Source organism: Rhinolophus ferrumequinum, chromosome 18 (genome assembly GCF_004115265.2).
Source record: "Rhinolophus ferrumequinum isolate MPI-CBG mRhiFer1 chromosome 18, mRhiFer1_v1.p, whole genome shotgun sequence".
NCBI classification, from domain to species: Eukaryota; Metazoa; Chordata; class Mammalia; order Chiroptera; family Rhinolophidae; genus Rhinolophus; species Rhinolophus ferrumequinum.
In genome coordinates this window covers 42,483,452-42,501,393 of record NC_046301.1, presented here as the reverse complement: position 1 = coordinate 42,501,393, position 17,942 = coordinate 42,483,452, and the positions used below count along the sequence as shown (strand labels likewise).

The 17,942-nt window shown below is 39.4% G+C and overlaps 1 protein-coding gene across 1 annotated transcript in view; it reads left to right on the top strand.

Annotated features, from left to right (window-relative positions):
- The first annotated feature begins 8,314 nt into the window (after positions 1–8,314).
- Positions 8,315–17,942, top strand: part of ADAM7 (ADAM metallopeptidase domain 7) — a 52,994-nt gene continuing 43,366 nt past the window's right edge. Inside the window, exons 1-2 of the mRNA XM_033135431.1 lie at positions 8,315–8,366; positions 16,697–16,800. Coding sequence (XP_032991322.1) covers positions 8,315–8,366; positions 16,697–16,800 — 156 coding nt within the window. The remainder of the gene's footprint in view (positions 8,367–16,696; positions 16,801–17,942) is intronic.

Here is a 17,942-nt window from a genome sequence, read left to right as displayed (position 1 = left end):
CAAAATAACTTCAAGCCAGTCACACGAGACGACTAGACTTTAGTTTTTAACCAGTACTCAAAAAACAAACGAAAAAACAAAGAAACACTTCACATTACCATAGCTGTCTGTGCTGGCAGAACAGGAACTTAGACATACTCCTAAAGATTGGGCTTTGAAAGGAATGGCCTTCCAGAAAGCCCTGACTGTGGTGTTGGCTGTCTCTGCCTTCCTTGACTCACTGTTTTTGCTGGGTTTGGCACTACCAGTGTGACAATTGAAGCTGCATTGTTAGATGTCGCTGATAGCCATGCTACCGCCCAGGGCATGGCTTGTCAGAATCTCTGATGTCCACTGGTCTGATACAAACTTCTAGCCAATTACTCCAAGGAGAAAAGGTTTCTTTAGGCATATTCCCTCCTACACACACACACACACACACACACACACACACACACACACACACACACACACATACTTCATGCTCTGGTAGAGGCTTCTTATAATAAAACTGCCTGAGCTGCAAGGATTATAGCCAGTGTGTTGGAAACAGCTAGTACTGGCTCATGAGTGCCAACTGTTACAGTTTCAGGAATATTATGAGCTGGTTGTGAAACATTATTTAAAACCAACTTGCATACATTTATAATTAAATTATGTTAAAACCTATATCAGATTTATATAGAGAAATAAAAATATATACAGAGGGTGTCAAAAAAATGTATACACATTTTAAGAAAGGAAAAAAGCTGTATTAAAGTTGTAATACTCTATACCAATAACAAAAGATGAAAGCAAGTCATGTTTGACTTCTGCAGTTACAAGAAGTGCTCAAAGTGGTTACCATCAGTGTAATTTTAACAAGTTTTTCTTTTCTTAAAATGTGTATACATTTTTTTGGCACCCTATATATTTATATATATATATGTGTATGTGCATATATATATATATATATATATATATATATATATATATGAGACAGATTGATTTATTATGAGAAATTAGCTCACATGACTTATGAAGACAGAGAAGTCAAACAATCTGCTATCTGCCCACTGGAGACCAGCACAGCTGATGCTGCCATTCAATCCAAAGGCAGGTGATGGGATGAGATCTTTTAGCTCAAGTAGGCAGGCAGGAAGAAAAGAGGGGTGACGTTGTCTTTCCTCTGTCTCTTGTCTTTAGGACCCAGCTTTCACCATGGCCTTGAGTGAGACTGCAATACGGCATATTTTAGGGTTCTATGAGTGATGGATTGCATTTAGGATCTATTAAACTATTAAACGAGGAAGGACATGTAATCTAATAGCTCCCAGACACTACTAGGTCTGTGCCACATGTCATCTTATTTAATTTTCATTATATTCATTCCATTTGAGTAATTGTTCCATTTGGCAGATGATCGCATTGACATTCAGAAAGATTTAAACAATGTCACCCAGCACATCAGTGGGTAACTGTGGCTTACCCCAGATATGACACTCTCTTTCCAGTGCAGGACACTGACGTTCTAGAACTTGGAAATTATATTTACCCTTTGTGTATTTTTGAAACTAATCAGGAAGTAAAATAATAGTTAAAAATCATCATATAAGAAAATTGTCACCGTATTTAAATAGTTGTCACATCAAGTCATCTTTTCAGTTTTTGTATAAATTAAAAAAGATAAAATGACACCTGTTAAGATATTTCTGTGCAGAAGATGGTGACTAATTATACCTTTTTATCGACAAAGAAGTGAACAAAAAAATAGATATGAAAGGGCGCTGGGTATACCCAGCAGCTTGGAAGCCTTTGCAGTTTTTTAGAGATCAGGGAAGAGAAGTAGGTAACTGCAAATGTTTCGTCCAATCATCTTATTCCCTGAAGTAGGAAAGTGTAAAATGAGCAGTAGAAGCAATGCGACTGAGACCCCAGCAGCTTCCTCAATGTTAAAAGGCACCCAGGTACTTGTTGTGGTTGCATTTAAGCTGATTGCCGGGATTCTTTGGAAGGTTTCATATCATTAACCACTGACCAGGAGAAAATGGATCTGACCTGCTCTTAACGTCATATAACTTTTTAAAGTGTAGTTGCTTTCTTGGTTTAGAAAGAGACTGAAAAAAGAATCTGTACATTTAATAACTAGACTAGAAGACTGACCTCACCAAGCCTCAGACATCACTGTATTTAAGGGAAATGTTGTGCACACACGTGTTCTCAGAGAATTCCATTCAAACATGGATAGACCCAAACAAAAGAAAATTTGGGGGGCGAGCTCTCCTAGAACGTTGGAATGAGCAAGGATGTGAATGTGATCAGAGTTCAACCAGACACGAGAAGAACACACGAGCCACGTGGGGCCAGGGGAAAGGAGGTGGCATCATTTCGAAGATTTTATGGGTCAAAATGGTTTTCTATGGATGGTGATGAATGAAGAGACTCTGACGTACAAAGAGGGGGACAGTTGAAGAGAATTTGCTGATTCCAAGTGAACGCCTCGGTCAAGAAGGAAACAAAGTCAGTGACAGGAGAACAGGCCTTTGTGAGGGAAGTTGTCAAGTGTATATTTGGGAAAAGTGAGAAATAGGACTGTGACCATTTAAAGGGAGACTGAAATAGTGTGAATGTTTAAGGAGCCCGTATTTGAAAAGGAAAATGTGGTTTAGAAGATTGTTTCCCAGGACTGAGATTAAGAGTCAAAACCACATGAGAGACTATGAAGGGGCAGTTTGGAGAGGACTTTCCCCGCTGTGGAGATAACAGAAGAAACCATGGAACAGGATGGAGCAAACGCTGTGTTTTAAGGGAGGTATGCTGGGAGATAAAATCAAGGTTTAAAGGTCGGTACTATTGAATCAACTTAGAACTACACAGTTAAATCAGCTTTATAGAGATGACTTACTAGTAGTAAATAGACTCCATAGAGGAAAAATCCATAATTCTTCACATATTCTGAAAACAGCCCCTGACTGTACCCCTGTCCCCTGGACTGGGCTCACTCACTTTCCTTCTGCTGACCCACCACACCAATTTCTCCTAGGGTTACGCCAATTCCTCCTATGGTAAACAGGTCTTACATAATGAAAAATCAATCTTCTTTCGTGGGGTTTCCTTAGCGGAGCTAAGGAAAGTGCTTTTCCCCAAAACTGTACTGTATACTTAATAATAACAAGAAATAAACAGCAGTGTAAAGGACAGATATAAATATATTTTAAGGTTTAGCCATCTGCTTTCTCCACAAACTCCAGCCCAAAAGACTGGGGCATCTTTACAGACCTTGTCCAGTTCCCTTACTCCTTCTCTTTATATCCACACAGGAGATTCCACTGTATTGACTATTAACCTTTTCCCTCAATTTCTGATCCTTGTGCATCCCCCAAAATCCCATCGGGAACCATCTGCTAGCCCCCTCCCACCTAAGTTTGCAGGAAAGCGGCTTACTTCCCTGCAGGAGACTCCCTCACAGGAATGCTTGTGACCGGGAGCTGACTTAGCCAATGACAGGGAACATAATACAGATTTGCTCAGCCCAGCGGGCCTTAGTGCCACAGAGCAGGATGGGAAGGGTCCCTCAAGATCTGGCTGAGCTGGAGGGCCTCCTGGAACAAGGACTTCTTGCCTTTCTCTGTCTTTGCATCTCAATCTACTCCACTTTTCTTCCGTGTCAGAGAGGCCGCGACCATGAGCTGTTGTTGAACAGATAAGAGGACTCCAGGATAAGGGTGGATAGACTTTAGTCTGAAGTGTGGAAGTTTGCAGAGGGGCTCAGGCAGGGATCTTTTTTGCGTGTGGGGTCAAAATATAAGTCTTTGGGTGTCCTCTAGTGGCCATAATGGGAACAGCAGCAGAGCCCGTGTCTAAATCCTTTTAAGTCCTCTGTGCTAAATAGAACGCTTAGAGAATGCCTTTGCATAGGCCTCGGGGTGTGTTGGTTAAGTGGCATGTGACCATGACAGAGAGAAGAAACCCAGTTCCAGAGAGATTACTTAGGACCTGTCCCTGAACCAAATTCTTGCAGCCTCTACTACCAGCCCAACTTGCATTTCCTTCAAATCATCTTAACAAAGTTGATCCTCTTGATCTGAAAACTGCATCTTTGGCCAAGCTTTATCCATTCCGCTCAGTAGAATTAACTGCTCTCTTGTTAACTGTTGGGTGAAGAAGTAGTTGACCTCCGACATTACCCAAATGTCTTGGTTCTACCTTTGATTGGGAACTAAAGTTGGGGCTTGGAATTTGCAAGGTCACTCTTCCTTAATCATTTCAGATGTGTCCAGTTTTTACCTGAGAGCAGTCTTTGAAGGAAGATGGAGGGCAGAGCGGCATGAACCAGTGGAACAGTCTCCTCTGGGCACTGCTGATGTCACACACACACACACACACACACACACACAAAACAGCAGGTGCCAAAAAAATGTACACACATTTTAAGAATGAAAAAAAAAAAACTATTAAAATTGTAATACTCAATATGTACCAATAACAAAAGATGAATACAAGTCACGTTTGACTTCTGCAATTACAGGAGATGCTCAAAGTGGTTACCATCAGCGTCCAGATACTTCTGATTATGGTGAACTGCTGCTTGAGCAATGTTGAACAAAGTGTCCACTTGTATACTTTTTTTTTGGTACCCGTTATACATGTATATATACCGGGGGTGCCCAAAAAGGTATACACATTTTAAGAGATGTTATCGTAAAATGTGTATACAGTGTTTTGGCACCCTCTGTATACACGCACGCGTACATACACACAGTTGACCCTTGAACAATGTGGGGTAGGAGTACTAACCCCCACACAATCAAAAATCCACATATAACTTCTGACTACCCCAAAAACTTAACTACAGTTGTCCCTTGGTATCCACAGGGGATTGTTTCCACACCCCCCGCAGATATCATAATCCTCAGATGCTCAAGTCACTTATATAAAACTGGCTTAGAGCAATGCATACAGTCAGCCCTAGGCACGTGTGGATTCCCAGCTGAGGATGCTGTACTATTTTTGATCTGCGGTTGGTTGAAACTGTGAATGCGAAGACCCAAAATACAGACAGCCGACTATATTTATTGAAAAAACTCTGCATACCAGTGGACTGGTGCTATTCAAAGCTGCGTTGTTTAAGCGTCAACTATATATTCAAGTAAGTATCTTCTTCCAGGCTGGAACTTGCCTTTTCATTGTCTTAGTGTTATCTTTCTAAGGTTAGAAGTTTTCAATGTTAATGAAGTCTAATTTATGATTTTTTTCTTTTAGGTTTGTTGTTTGCTCTGTATCAACAAATCTTTGTTCCCCCTCCTTGGTTGTGAAGATTTTCTCTTATGTTTTCTTCCAGGATTTTTATTATTTAACTTTCACAGTTAGGTCTATGATACATTTCAAGTTAATCTTCACGTGTGGTATTAGCTCAGGTCCAGTGTTGACTTTTTCCATACATATAGCCAACTGTTCCAACAGCACTTTTTGTTAAGTTTGTATTTGTAGTAAAAAAAGAAAAAAAAATCAATACCTATAGACATAAGAGTCAATTTTCTGGGCTCTGTATTCTGTTGTATTGATCTGTGTATCTAATCTACGACTTGCTAAACAAATGTATTATTTCTAGTAGCTTTCCCTTCCTAATTTTGATACTGCTTTTTCTTGTACATTTTCTACAGGACTGCAAATCCCAATGCTTTCCATTAACATGTCGCATCATTTAGATGCCAGTGGCTGTTCCTAAATCAGTTTGTGCAGCCAGTTCAGTGCACTCTGAGCTTTATTCAATCTGGACCTGGCATGTGTGTCTTGTTCCATATCCTGGTGTCTTGTTCTTCCCTAATCCTGCTATGTGATGATTCTCTGTCACACACCTTTCACCCAGAACAAGGCTGATATGACCCCCACTCTCTTTTCTCCCTCCCACCCCCCACCCACCCAAGGTAGTGGCATCACCTATACTTTGTTTAGACGACAGCGTTAGGGCAGTAATTCAATTTAGAGAAAGCATCTTCCAGCTTTTACCCTGGAGGGGGCTCTCTCCAGCAGGGAGAAAATCCATGTCCATTGATAATGGATAATTTAAAGGCTTTATTTTCTTATTGTTTGTTTAGGGCAATATTTATTTCCTTGTGGAATAAGTAGAAGTATAGAAGAAATTATAAATGTGAGGAAGATGCACTCATGTCTGGAATATGCCAGGACACTTTTCATAGCCCAGCTACCAGAGGACATCTTTTTTGACACGGTGCCTGTAGACCTCCTAACTTACAAAGGCATATCCACCAAAAAAAGGATATGATAGTCCAAAATGAAGGGCCCAGAACTGAGTGCAAAGATATATGAAACGCTAAGGACTCATTTACTTTTCTTTTAATATAAAAAAGAGGAAAACACATTCAAACAATATTAAGTAGCGCAGGCCTCTCTATGAATGTAAGCACAGGAAGATAAAAGCTTCTGGTGACCACTGGGAGAGGCCGTTTCTCACAGTCTGTTGCCAACGTGGAGATGGTCATTATCCAGGGATTGGTAGGTAGCTGGTCACGTTCCCTGTATTTATTGAGCTCCTACTGTGGGCCAATTATCAGGACAGCAGGCCCTGGCTTCAGGCTCCTATGACAGACAGCAGAGAGAATTCTTTATTTCCCTCCTAATTACCCCCAAAAATACAGATAGAAAGAAGGGTACAACCTCCCCTGGTGTCTATCTGCAAACACCCAGCACCCACCACCATCCTTCACCATCCCAGGCCCTGCTGTTCTCAGAATGCTCCATTGTGTTCTTGGGGTATCCCCCAGCCAGGGGCATTGTTACTCAGTTGCGCCCCCTCCAGAGTTAAACTCCGTGGGAAGGAAGCTAAACTGGGCAGACGTCTGGGAAACTGGGAAACAGTGGAGAGGGGTGTGGTTAGTTACCATATTTCTTTGATGTTAAAAGTAACATCCTTCCATCTTTAACAGTAATGAAGTTGGGATACTGCTTGTGGTATTATATATGGATGCCACACACACACACACACACACACACACACACGGACTTACTTGATGAGCTGGTATTCCCTTTACCCCCTCGATAACTGTTATACAATCAAGGCTGTAACCTGCATAATCCTGGTCAATAGAGGACATGTACTCATTGTCATACCAATTCTAACAATGTGTTAACGATACTAACTGAACGTATTTTAAAGCCCAATTTAAAAAGAATTAGTGTCCTTCTCTTCTGTGTTAAGAAAACTGTAGAATCCTTCTCTTTCACGAGGCCATTGTGACACCTGCTGTCAGAAATAGTCACTAGCTGGCCTTTCCTACAGAAGAGAGATGATGCTAGAGCCTGAAAACTTGTGGGAGGACAGGAGCAGATAACAGGTCATGTTCCCTGATCATTGACAGTATTAGGCAGGCAGCATTTTGTGTTGAAACCTTGTAAGCAGCCCAAGGCCCGTCTCTGTCCCTCCCCAATTTATCCTTAAGATTTGATGTCCGCTGGTGGACAAATATTTGCAGACATCTAGTCATCCTTTCGGCGTATCAATAGCACCCTTCTCTAGTTCCTAGTTCCCTCTACGTTTGTCCCTATTTTTAACATACAAATAAATCGAGGTATAATTTGCATACAATAAAATTCACTTACTTTAGGGGTAGTACAGTTCAGTGCATTTTGACAAATGTCACCACTACCACAATCAAAATACAGAACATTTTCATTACCAGATTTTTATGCTCTTCTCCAGTCAGCCCACTTCCGCCCCCTGCACCAGGTCCCCGGCAATCATTGATCTGCCTTCTATCGCTGTACATTAAGTTTGTGTTTTCTAGTTTCAAGTAAAGGGAATCATACAATATGTATTTTTTTGTGCCCAGTATGTTTCACTCAGCATAATCTTTGAGTGATTCATTTATCGTTCCAGTTGCTATGATGCCTAACTACTCACTTCAAAACTTGATGGCATGAAAACTTTTAGTATGCTCACTGACTCCGTGAGTCAGGATTCCAATAGGGCACAGTGGGGACACTTGAGTACCCACAGATTTTGGTAGCCGCAGGAGGTCCCTGAAGCAATCCTCTGCAGATACCAAGGGCCAACTGGTATAGCTAAGTTTTGGGAGAGTCAAGAGTTATAACTACCACACATTGTTAAAAATTAATGAGCAAGTGCCTGACGGAGTGAGTACTCAGGGTGTAAATTTTATTTCAGCCTGAGGTAGTAGGGTTAATTTCAAGCCTGGACCAAGATGGTGCATTCTAAGTTAAGGAATACCTGAGTGCCAATATCACCGCCCTTAACTTTCTCTTTGTGAGAAGACAAAATTGGCTGTGGGGAGTTTCTGGCACAGGTTTGAAGTTCATACCCAGCCTCTGTCTGATGATGCATGGGGTGCTACTGGTACAGGCACACGGAGATCAAGCTGTGCCGGAAGGTATGATTGTGGGAGAAAGCAATCTGCAGAGTTTAAATGGGTAGACTAGAGAGATCTTATCACATTCATTCCAATTTTCTGAAGAAAGGCATGATAGATATCCAAACTATTAGAAATAGCAATACGACCTCAGCTCCTAATATTTGTTGGTCCATGCCTAGCTCCTGGTCACAGGTGACTCTGGGGCTTTTAAGCAGCCTTGTGTTAGCTATACAGAGACCCAGGGAAGCTTGAATTTTGAAGAAAATTAGAGTTGTAAGAGAGCTTTTTTAGTCATAGAAAATCTATAATGTTTATCATCTACTCTATAAACTGAGTGCAGCAATGAACTTATGATAAATTAATCTCCTCAGTCTACTATTTTTTGAGTCCCAACAGTGTGTAAGGTCTGGGATTGTTAGACCCGGTAGGAGATACGTGAGTGTTAGCTACAGTCTCTGTTTTCATAGGGCTTGCAAATATTTCAGACTATAAAAGGAAAATTGTACTAATACTTCCTGGCATTGTGAGTGTTTGAGAGCATGGATCTTCAGCTATAGCACTTTATCAAGATCTAAACAAACTTAATAAATAACTCAGACTTCACTACCTCTGGTCTACCAAAACAAGTGGAGAAAAGAGAAAAAACTCACTGAAAGCTTCTCACACACCAACATACAGACTGTAAGAAAGAGCTAGGCAGAATTTTAGGAGTCAGGGAATAGAAGGAACAGCTGTTCTATGATGGGTAACAGAAATATTATGGAGAATGTGGTATGAGATGTGTGGGTTCAGGAAAGGTGGACAGGGGGTGGCCCTTTTCCCAAGACAGTGATTTTTCATTTTTGTCAAATTGGAGGAGTAAGGCGGCATGAAATGAAGAATATGAATAAGCCACAAAAGGCTGATAAATGTACTCTGAGTTCTAGTCAATCAACCCTGAAACAGATGTTTCAGCTGAATCTGGAGGAAGATAAAAAGAGAGCTAGCTACGTGGGAGAAGTCACACAGGGTGCTGATAAAAGGAGCAGCCAACCAACCAAATGGTCAGTTTGTTAATAGTAAAGCTTTTACTGTTTTTCAGTTGGTAATCTTAAAATATTTTGCAAAAAGTGTCTGGACATGATAATTTATTTTTCCTTACATTTGGCCATACTTAATCTACACAGTGACTCTGCATAGAAAGCACGATTATCCCTAAGTTACCATGAGGAAACGAAAACTCTAGGAATATTAAATTAATTTGTTTAATGGAACTAAGTAATGTGAGTATCAGAATTAAAAGGTGAAATTACTACACACTCCATTTACTCTGGGTCTGCCATTCCCCAGCAATAGGCTTGTCCTTTGGGTGGCAGAGTGAGTCAATTTTTTTTATGGCTCTTGTTGTATTTATTCCATGACGTTTACTATGCATATTAATTGATAAATCTGTGGTTAGAAATGGAAAGTATGAACGTGATAAAAAAAATTGTCATTATTCTGGCAAGTCAAAATTTCTGCTTACAATAAAGAAGAACTGAGGAAAGGGGACAAAAAAACAGTAAAAGCATGGAATCATACCATCTTGATTTAAAAAAAAAAAAAAAAAAAGAAAGATCTTAGAGACCAAACAGTCTAACCATCCCAATTTATAAATAAGCCTCTAAGGCCCAGAAAATAAGTAATTTGCCAGAAGTAAAAGAATTTTAGTCACAGGAGAACATGGAGCTCCTGTTTCTGAATCTAATGTTCTTTCCAATGCACTTAAAACACAATTAATGGGCTGAAATTTGCTTCTAGGAAGAGAATGACAAGTTAACCATGATTAATGTGGTTTTGGAGTACTTTATAATGACATTTCTTTTTAAAGTCAGACAGAAAATGCTAATTTGTATTTCTAGGCGAAGCTTTTGCCAGTATTGTTATAGTATGAACAAGATCTTTTTCTTCATTCTCTTCATTCACTTCACTTTGTTGCCCCTTTTCTTTATGTTTCTCTTTACAAAGATGGTAGACGAAGCATGTTGTGTCTGCAGAGGGGGCGGCCTCTTCTTTCTGCCTTGGAATATAATCGTTATCCTCTATCATCCTTCCTGGGCCTTCACCACTGTGCATTTACTCCTCTAAGTCCTTACGAAGGTCTGAGGGATTGCTCTCCAAGTTGCTAGCTAGGAGAGAGGGGGCAGGATTCAGAGAAAGAGGGAGAGAAGGAAACTCAGGAGAGCAAGTCTGAGCCGTATCTGGATTGTGAGAGACATTACAAGGAGATAGCAGGCGAGCTCTGAGCAAAGCTGAGAGGCCTCTGAGACAAAGCTTCCTGGTTGACTATTTTGTAAGGAGCTGGTCTGAGTAGCAATAAGGAACGAACACAAGCATCTACAACCTCCAACCCCTCATGGAAACCAGGATGGGAGTACATGAGAGAACCTCTTCTGAGAGTTGCTTCACTAATTTGTAGCCGAGAAATAAGAAGGGAACAGAACATCCCCATACTTGTCTAATCTTCTTCAAAATATGCTTTTACCTGTCAATTGGACTCTCCACAGTCTCACTGATATTGAAATCTGTTTCAGGGGGTGTTTTTTTTAAGCTTTATTAAAATTTAGTGATCATGTCGATTTAAACACAGAAAGATGTGACCTGAGCGACAGTAAATTATAGACTACTTATAATATTGCACTATTCTAAACTAGACACTTGGTAGAGTTTGGGATTTGGAATTGAGGTACAATGTTCTTCAAGTTGAAAAATCGATCATAGAATGATTATGAAAAAGAACAAGCTTACTTCCCCTCAAAAAAAAAAAAAAAGGCACCAGTATATTATAAAAAGCACACAGAACCAGGCTGAAAATTTCTTTTAGTCTCTGCTTTCCATTTGTTGATTGTGTGGCTTGAGTAAGTTATGAAAATTTTTCTTGATTGTTTCACTTGAGCTAATCATAGATAATGCCATATCTTTAATATTTTAGATGTGCTAGAAAATTAGCCTAGCCATAACTTGCTCAAAGACATCAGACAAATGCTTTAAAGCCTTATCATTTGACATGACACCATAAGTAATTGAGATTCCAGGATTGGTATTTCTAAAATTGTTTATTCTATTTTCCACAATTTTAATTGTAACAAAGGCAAGCTTACTATGGTTCTTAGGACCCAATCTAATATGCTCTTTTCAGCTGTCACCATGAATGAAGCTGATAAGTTCCATTTGACATGTGGATGCGTGTTTGGTAACCAGCCAAATACACTGAGTATGCCCATCAGTCTTCAACTATCTCTTGTATTGACCTGAAAACGTGTCAAAAATTCTACCGATCAGTAGAATCAGATGATCATTTGGATTAAAGTTGTTTTAATTATGTTCAAATTTTCTGGAAATACATGAGGCTGTAACCAGACAATAATCACCTTGCAAATTAGTTTATTGCATTCAACAAATTTATGTTGAACACAGTATCTATATGCCAGACACTACCAGGTATGTGGTACCAGAGGAAGCAAAAGCAAGCAGAATCTTTGCTTTCTGGAGAGTATAGTCTGCTGTAGGACACAGATAAGCAAATAATTAGATGAGTAAGTGTGATAAATTAACATAATTTTTAAGAAAAATAGAGAATCTTGTTTCAGAAGGAAACTTGGTCTAGACTCTGGGGTTAGGAAAGGACTTCCTGAGACAGTGATCCTTGAACTGAGAACTGAAGAATGAGGAATTAATATGGCCACAAAGAGGAGAGGAGAGGACTTCAGGTAGAGAAGCAAGTATTTCCAGGGGCCCTTTAATGGGAGAAAGCATAGCATGTTGGGATAAAGAGAAGAAGCCAGAGAACCTGGAGAGAGAGAGAGAGAGAGAGAAGGAAAGAAATGAAAGAAGGAAGACAGGAAGGAAGGAAGGAAGGAAGGAAGGAAGGAAGGAAGGAAGGAAGGAAGGAAGGAAGGAAGGTTGAAGGAAGGAAGGAAGGAAGGAAGGAAGGAAAAAAAGGAGGGAGGAAAGAAAAGTGGAAGAAACTGGCAAATAAAAAATAATAAAAACCAAACCAATATTTATACACCTCTTTAAAAATTAACATTTATCTAGCTTTTAATGTGCAGGAGGTACTGCTATTAAATGATTTAAATAAATTACCTCACTGATTCCTCACTGCAACTGCTATGAGTTAGATACGATTGTTATGTTCATTTTGGAGAATGAGAAAACTGAGGCAGAGACATCAAATTTTGTCCCAAATGCTGTTCAAAGGTCAAGTTAGTGAAGATGGAGAATTGATAACCAGCTATAGCAAGGTGCACATCGTTAGCAACATAGACAAGAAGTGTTTTGTTGAGTTAAAGATAAAATAGTCCGCCGTAATTTCAAGAGCAAGTGGGGAGAGAGGATCTATAGACAAAAGGCACACTCATCTTTCAAGAAATCGTGTTATTAGAAGAATTCAAGAATGCGATAGTAGCTGACTAAAAGAGGAGAGTAATGTAAAAAGAGAAATATATTTATTTTTAAAGATAGAAAAAAATCGCAGCATGTTTGTATGTGTGCTAATTGAGATGATACAGTACAGGGGGAAAAAACAATTGCTGGCATGATGACATTGGGGGGCAGGAGGTGACAAGAAGGAATGGAATCCAATATGTTCGAAGTGGCAGACCTTAGAGACAAGGCAATTTCTCATAGAAATAGGAGAGAACTAGTCTGTATTGGCACTCATCTTGATAGTAAGGCAGATGTCATAATGGGAGGAAGGGAAACTTTTTTCTTCTGGTGGCTTCTTTTTTGTCAATAAAATACAGATTTAAGGAGAGAAGAGAGAATGTAAAATAGTCAACTAAGAGAATTGGAGAGTGAGTGAAACAGGGGATGTAAGATTGCTTACCAGCACAGATACACTTAATACTCACACCATCCCTAGGAGATACATGTTATTACTATTCTCATGTTATAGATGAGAAAACAGCAGTACAGAGAGGTTTCATACTTGGCCCAAAGCCACAGAGTTAAAAAGTGACAAGAAATTTACCTTTTGAGGCTTTAAAGACAAGTGAGTCTTAATGTGAACACCAGTGAAAAACTATTGAAGCCTTTTCAACGAACACGTGACATGATCAGATGTGTATTTTGAAAAGCCCACGCTTGTTGTGGTGTAGCTAGAGTTTGTGGTAGCTTGTACTAGAATGGAGGCAGAAGAGCTGGACAAAAAAGTGGATGAGATATTATTAGAAGGTGAAATAAACATACTTTATTTTAGTGATGGATTCATTATGAGGAATATCCATGATGACAACTGGGTTTCAGACCTGCAACGTGGAATGAATGATGACATCATTAACTAAGACAGAAAACAAGTTGGGATGGCAGTACATAAAGTTTTGTACATATTGTGTTTGCAGGGGCTTTGAACCTCCCAATGATGGTGTTGAGAGTGGGCTGTAAAAATCTGTCACTCAGATGACTAGAGGTATAAAAGGTGAGGCACAACAGAGAGATGATAATTCAACTGAAGAGGGGATGGTTTGAAATAAATGTACAGTTAGATGGAAACACAGCATGGGATAATATCTTAAGGAACTCCAAAATTCAAAGGTTGAGTAAAAGAAGATACCCTCCCAAGTTGCCAGATCTAGAAAGAAGTTAAGAAGACTATGTACCAAGAGAGCTAAATAGAATGTTTCAAGGGGGAGGGTATGGTCAACAGTGCCAAATATAGCTGAGAGGGCAAGTAAGATGAGGAACCAAAATACCTATTGGATATAGAAGCTGTGAATTCATTGGAGATATTAGTCAGCTATATCAGTAGAATAATAAAGGCGAATGCCAGAGTGAATGTGTTAGGATGAACTGGAGATGAGAAAACTGCCACAAGAAATATAAACTTTGTGAGAAGTTCATCTGAAAAAGGAACAATAAAGAAGGTAATGGTAGGTGGAATATAGGGTTGAGGGTAGGATATTTCGAAAGGGAAAGATTTGAGTTTATTTAATTATCAAAAGAAAGTTTCCAGTTGTCATAGATTGGTTCAGTTCATGGGACTATTAGGGGGATAATCAGTAATATGCGATAAGGAAGGAGACAGAATCCCAAACACAGGTAAGGAATTGTATTGGCAAAGGGATATCTCTTCTAATGTAACAAAAGAACACAGACATATAGATTGGTTTCTACGGTCCTGTGTACATTTGCTTGTTAATGTTCTCTTTTTTGCATTGACTTCAAAGAGTTCTATATTATAAGGATATTTACCATCACATTTTATTATATATGTTGCATACAATTCTGGAGTTTTCCCTTTAATTTAAATTAATTTGTGACTTATCACATAATAAGTTTTCGTAAATAAGTTTGGATGAAGGTGGTAAAAAGGTACAAACTTTCAGTTACAAGATAAGTAACTACCAGGGATGTAAGGTACAGCACGGTGACTGTAGTGACCACTGCTGTATGATACTCATATATAGGAAAGTTGTAAAGAGAGTAGATCCTAAGAGTTCTCATCACACACACAAACACACAAAAAAAAAAAAAAAAAAAAGTTTTCCCTATTTTTTTTTTTTTTTTTGTATCTACACGTAATGATGGATGTTAACTGAACTCATTAAACTCATCCTGGTGATCATTTCACAATATATGTAAGTCAAATCATCAGGCTGTTCACCGTAAACTTATACAGTGCTGTTTGTCAATTATGTCTCAATAAAACTGTAGAGAAAAGGTAAAGTTATTTTTCCTCATCTACCCCTGTCGCCCAATGACTCTCTGGGTTCTTTTTTCATGGTGGGAGTAGAATAAAGATTGACATCTCATGTTTCATACAGCACTCTGACTGCCCTTATCCTCAGGCCCCACATGGCCCAGGGCTTCATTTAGTTAGAAAATAAAAGCTTTCAATAACTCTATTTTATTTTATCAAATTTTCCTTTGCAGTTTCTACACGTGGCATTCTGCATAAAAGACCTTCTTCAACCGAAGTTTATATAACATTCTTCAATCATTTCTGCTAAGGCATGCATGATTTTTTTTTCACGTTTGCATTTTTAATACACCTAGACTCCTATTTACAGTCAGCACGAAGTAGGGATCTCTGCTCAGCCTCCACCATCTCCCCCACCACCTCAGTGGTTGCCTTTAATTGGGACATAATGTCCACCCTCCGGGTTTTAGCCTCAAGCACCTCGTGAATTGTGTAACACGATCAAGGAACACTTCCTTGTGCTGGATCAGAGGTGCCTATCTGTCTGTTAGGTCCTTCATCTTTGCCGTGGATGCCAGGACGAAGAACATTTTTTTTCCCCCTCCATCTCATGTGCCCATTTTCTACCAGAATCATTCAGAATGCTTCCCGGGAGTTTATTTTTCATGATTTTACTCATTTCTCAAATTAAAGGTATGTCTAAGGGTTTTGTTATTATGCTATGAAGTAATGTCTCTTCACTCATGAAGTTTAAATTGTAACCGATAAACACATTGATATCCATTGATGATTTTGCTGAAAACATAGCGTAGGACTTGGACGAGATTATGGCTAATTTTGAGATTCTATGAGTCTCTGAAATTCCATATTACTCTTAAATGCTCTGATTTATAGTGAGAAAGAGGGAGGAGTGGACATTACTGACTATCTGTAATGTGACAGACACTGTGCTAGCTATTAGCCACTTTGTATATTCGCATGTTTAAAATCCTATATTGTTATCTCCACTTTAAAGATAAGGAAATTGAGACTAACATCCACAGATCAGAGAGATTAGATATGTTACTCATAATCCTACTGCTAATAAACTGGTAAAACTTTTATTTAAATAAGAGGAGATTCCAAACTCCTGTGCTCTTTCTTCTATATCCTTGTTTAGTGAGCTAAGCAGGGCTCCACTCCCAGAGGACTTACCAGCGTGGCAGAAAATGTGCAGAAGGTTATGTGCAGCACAGATTGAAGAGTACCTAAAATCCATTCTACAAGTGAAGCCTTCTATTTAGCTACGAGAATTAAGACTTTGAATGCAACTGTCCATGGGAGATAAAAACCAGTGATACACACTGAAACAGTACTTTCTAGGGCAGGCTTTGACAGGTGACAGAATCCAGGGACAGACATGAAAAGGATAAGATGACAAAGATGACAATTGCAGAACAAGTTGAAAAGATGGAAGCAGCCGAAGCACTCTGATTTCTTTGCCTCCTTTCCTATGTTACTTATATTTTCCTAATTTGGAAATATCCGTCTCAATTCCCTTACCTGTAAGGTGGGGGTGCTGTTTCACAGTGCTGTTCCACTTAGCGGGTAATTGGGGACAAGTGAACGCTATATAAAAATAATTCTGTTATCCAATGACTGTGAGCGAATGTTAACGCTAGATATGTTTTCTCCCTCTGTTTCCTTTTAGAAAAGATAATACTTGGAGTAGAGGGTCAAGAATTGGTTTATCCTAAAAGGCTTCCTCTGATACAGAAGCGAGATGTTTGGCACACCCATGATTATGACACACAGGTAAAGATTTTGAAATAATAAATAAGACATTGCTTTCACAGGCATGCAGAGAGCAACCTCTGGTTCCCATCAGAAGCAAACAAGACAGACGTCTCAGTTTTTCCGAGGACCCTCAATCGGTTTGCAGCCTATGCTTGGGTGGGGGGGGGGGGTAGAGGGTGAGAGGAAAGCAATCCTTGATAGATTAGGAAACAAAAAAGAGGAAAGTTCAGATTTTACGGGGTGCCATTTAAAATTTTCCAGTTTATGTGAGGAGTTCCACTGACAGCTTTCCAGGCTAATGTAAGGCAACCTTATTTGTTCTGGTTTGGTTCCCCATGGACTGTAATCTCTGAGCATTTTGTTTTCCTAGTGATCTGATACGCAGGCTTATTTACCTTACAGATTCTGCGACAAGGTTGGACAACTTTCACAGGAACAAAAATGTCTACTTGGCCTGTTGCTTAGAAGGGTGTTTATTCAGGCGTTAACATTTAAAAAGAGTTAAAACTGTATTTTCGAAAGTAATAAATGTTTATTTCTGTAGAAAATATGTAATACACATCTTAGGGAACAAACTTCAAAATTAGGTTATTTTCAGCCCCCACGATTGAAAAGACATTTAGTCACTCTCCTTACATATTTATTATCAGGCACTTGCACTTGGAAACAGGTTTTTAATTTGGCCCTTGGAGAACACTGACTGTCACTTTGTCCCAACCCTCCTTGAGAGGGTAAACCTTTCCCAAGGCAACGACTTTTCTTCCTTCCTCCATTGGAGAAGACAGCCTTCTAGGTTCTCACATGTTAGGTTTCTCAATCATAAGTGAGGCACATTTCAACTTCCAAACAGTCCCATTGAGGCCACTTTCCCATGGCTTGACATGATGAAAAAGCAACTCTCCATTGGCTGCCATTTGGAAACAACATCAAACCATTTTTCTCTAATGATCAACTTACAAATAGGTTTTCTCTTGGTCTCCAAGTCTTTTCTTAACTTCTCAAACCATCTATTGGTTGAAATTTGATACTCAGCTAGAGGGCAAAACCAGCTTTCTATCACCACCCCCTGTATAAAAGCTGGTGGGCTCTTCTGGCATCTTTGGTCTTAAGACTTAACCAAGACTGACATTAAAATTCCCATTATAAATATACACGATGAC